Consider the following 3,920-nt stretch of genomic DNA (forward strand, 5'->3'; position numbering starts at 1 on the left):
CACAGAATCATAATAAATTATAGTTTTTGGAAGGACATTAAAGTCTAGAAAATATATCTGAACACCTTGCCTCCAACAGAAAGATGTCATTGAAAAGTGCTGTATCACATTTTGTTTGGACAAAAGCAAACCTGTTCATTTGGGTTCACGTGAGCCAAAGTTTATCCATGCCCCTACCAGTACAGAGTTTCAACACCACTTGCCAGAAGAACCTGAGTAACTAGTATCACAAGCTTTTAAAAGTAACTCTTCTTATTTGTTTTTTGGAGAACAATGGCTAAGGAATTTATCATAATCAAAAGAACACATTGTTCTCCAAACACCACAGTGTCAGCAACTTTTCCAACCACCTCCATTCCCTTATAGCTCTAGCTACCCTTCTCGTGCTATCTATACCAGCCCTATTTTTGAGCAGCCAGCTAATGAAAGCACATAGTAAGACACCTTTTTGTTTCCCATCTACCAAAATAAAGGACTGAAGGCAGAAAAACTCTAACCCCACTTTCTCAAAATAGGCACGCTAAGGTTTTTAAGACAAGGAAAATGGACTAAGTTATCTCTAACTTTAATCAGCTAGTTTGCTCCTCTAGTACCATTCTCACCTCTCCAGTTCTGCTATCTTCTTATCCTTATCATTCTTCTCATTTTCCATCTCTTTCAAGATTTCCAGAAGACGATCCACTTCAGCTTGAGCCTTGCTAGATTCGTCCCGATACCGTGCTACCTCCCTTTCCAGCTGCTGCATACGATCACTCAGCTCTGGACTAGCCCTAGCCTCCAGTGCTGCCTCATGAGCCTGTAAGAAAAAGGTTCAAGAAAAAACACTTTATTCACACATCTGCATTTTACAGATACTATGATGACCGCAAAACACTATCTAGATATCTAATTCAAAATGTCAAAACTAGTTATTACACAGAAATAAATATACAGTGCATACGCTACATCTAAGTATGAGGAACTACTTTCTAGGAAAAGAAAAATTCAGAAACAAATATAATTTAATTCAGACTAAAAAAATTTAAATATTTTTTGATCCGAAACAGAATTACCAGAAGAAAGAACATGAAAAAAGTTAAACTTCTTTGGAAAGAAAGAAAAGTATTTGTGAGTGAGTATAAAAATTCCTAAAGTACTCTTCTACAATAGTGATATGACTGAAGAATAATTACTTATCTGAGGTATTTTGAACTTAGATAATCCAGAAAAACACATCACAGGTTCAGAGCCTTCAATAACTACACTAGAATGCAAAGGATCAGACAGATTTGCACAGGTGGGGCCAATGTACTGAAGTCCTTGGTATTTATCTGATCTGTATAGACTAGGACTAATATGAGTATGGCTACCTAATGAAATTATCTTTGCCTAGTTATCCAGGAAAAATGATTTTTCAAAATCAGGTTATGGGGACAAAAAGCATCAGAGGACTGAGGATAAAATGACTCAAATGAAGAAGTTTGGCGTTTGGGTTTTTGGGGGGTTTGTTTATTTGTTTGTTTTTACATGGCTTGGCTTGTTTTAAAAGTCACTCATTTATTAGTAAAATTAATTCAACAGTTCCAAAGTGCATTAGAGACAAAGAAAGGGCAGTATTTATGCTGGAATTTAAACTGGCATACTAAGGACTCTCTTTTCATTTCCCCCTTGTCCCTCTGCTCTTGGATCTTGAACTGCTACTCGATACCAATTAAAGCTATTTCAGAATTGCTCGTTTGCTTCAGTAAAGAGCACGTTTGATGGAGCTATTCTGCCCACCAAGACTGCCTGCAAACTCAAGGCTGTGCTCTTCTCTGAAACAAACCTACAACAGAAAATGAGACTACAGACTTTTTTCCCTGGTGTGTGCAGCTGTGGGAAAGTTGTTTTACAAGCTGCCAATGTTCTGCTCCAAAGCACTGTAAGTCTAACTCAAATAGTACAGGATTCTGTTGCTTTTAAACATAATTGGACAGAACTGCAGCAGCGTAAAACTCGAGTTAGAAGCTGCTGCTTCTGAAGAACCAAACAACAAAAGTACACTTGGCTAAATCTGACCAGTTATTCAGTAAACTAAGACTGGAGCAAAATATCCATCCGTTCATTGACCTGAACGTTTTGCCTTGAAGTCTCTCGGTTTTAATTAGCTCCGTCAAAGCCAAGGCCACGTTCTAGTGAAATCCAGGAGCATCTCAGAGCAGAGTATTCTAGGATTGAAGAATGCCTTGATGCCTGTCTTTACTGGGACTATGACCTTGGGATGGATCTGGGTTTCCCAAATACTGGAACACTTCATGTTCCAGGGCCTTGGCCCTGCAGCATTGCCTCAGGGTAAATGTTAAACTGCTTTAATTTTTTTTTTTAAAGCAGGAATTCCAGAAAGCTGGATAACCTACTCAGTATTTTATCCTAGAACAAAATGCCTGGCAATCCCCCAGCCTCCTGGGCAGACCTCAGCAGGAGTGCTCAACAACCGTAGATCTTGAAAGAACAGATCCCTTTCCTGAGGCAATGCATTCAGGAAGACTGAAAAGGCTCCCTACTTCTGAGAGATTTTCAAGTGAAAACTCACCACTCTGTCTGTGAGCTGTAAGTCTGAAAATCCTGCTTCTGAGCTTCTGACTGAAACTCAGCTCCAAATGCATCCCCTGGTGAGCCTGGAAGCTTTGAGAAGCCTTGTGGAGTCAGGTCTGTCAAGGCTTCCAGATTCCTTAATGTCCCATAAGCACTTTGAATTACACACCCGTGGAAAGGGCTTTCTACAGCAAGTGGAAGTCTAATTAATGTGTTGCCAAGATGATGCAGACTCCAGGAGGGCACTGCAGCAATGAGACTGGCAAGCATGTCGGTTTCATGAACAGCTGCAAGCATCACGGAACATACTTTGCTTCAGAAGGAGAGTGTAGCTGGGTGTTCCTGAAATGCCTTAGTAATATTTCCTTCCTGTAAGAAATCTGAAATATTTTATTTTGTTTCCTTTTCAACTGTAGCTATATGTCAAACAAAACCTCCATCCTTCCCACCCAAATACTGTTTTGCAGAAACTGGGAATACTGTTCTGGGGGGGTATCTATAAATCTACTGAGGTGCGTCTATACTCTCACAAGAAACACTATGTACAGAGTTCACTCATGTTTTCCCCAGACACAGACCCTGAATCCTTTTGTCCTGCATTTAGGTATGTTTCCAACATCTCAATTTGTTTGCTTTAACAAGTACTCCTCCAGGCTCTTTAAAGTAATGCAAAATACATAATCAGATAGTCAAGAAACTTCTTTTTAAAAAAAGCCAAGCTAAGATAATAGCCTAGATTACTAAACTCTCTAATTCAAAGTAAGTTATAAGACCTAATGCGATTCTACTGTCAGGATAGTCCTGATTTATATTACTCTGTGCTAATAAAAGCATCTCGACAACCCAAGAGACACTACTGAGAAGAGAAAATAAATTTTCTTTTTTAGAAAATTAGCCAACAAGTCAGTCTGTCTGGTTCTTATAGAACAAAAGGGCTATTTACACGACATAAATTATTAGTTAAGATGTGTAACACATGTTATTTGTATATAATGCCCATAAGTATGGATACTTTCACCTAACACAAAGAGAATGTTACATGATATGGTGTAAACTGGAGACCACTTCCTGAGTTATGAATTACTGACTGAGTGACTTTGGTCCACTTTGTGGGTTATGTACAAAATACGTGTTGTATGATCATATCTAAAATCCTACTGGATTCATTTATTGTATAGGAGAGAAAACCAATGCACTGAGAGGTTTCCCACAAACTCACTTCAAGATCTGGAACAGATGAAATTGGCTACTTTCCCAATGCAACATTGTGCAAAATAATTCAGCAGTATATATATATATAAATTTTAACCGTAAGTTAAACACAAATAATGAATTCCTATATTAACAGCAAAAACAACACTTACATC

The 3,920-nt window shown here is 38.4% G+C and overlaps 1 protein-coding gene across 1 annotated transcript in view; it reads right to left on the reverse strand.

The window, feature by feature from the left end:
* Positions 1 to 602: 602 nt before the first annotated feature.
* Positions 603 to 3,920, reverse strand: part of LOC104490471 (ELKS/Rab6-interacting/CAST family member 1-like) — a gene marked incomplete at its 3' end in the record, with an annotated part of 21,036 nt that continues 17,718 nt past the window's right edge. The window contains exon 5 of the mRNA XM_010132758.1: positions 603 to 796. Within this exon, the coding sequence (XP_010131060.1) occupies positions 603 to 796 (194 nt within the window). The remainder of the gene's footprint in view (positions 797 to 3,920) is intronic.

Source organism: Buceros rhinoceros, unplaced genomic scaffold (assembly GCF_000710305.1).
Source record: "Buceros rhinoceros silvestris isolate BGI_N320 unplaced genomic scaffold, ASM71030v1 scaffold3263, whole genome shotgun sequence".
Lineage (NCBI taxonomy): Eukaryota > Metazoa > Chordata > Aves > Bucerotiformes > Bucerotidae > Buceros > Buceros rhinoceros.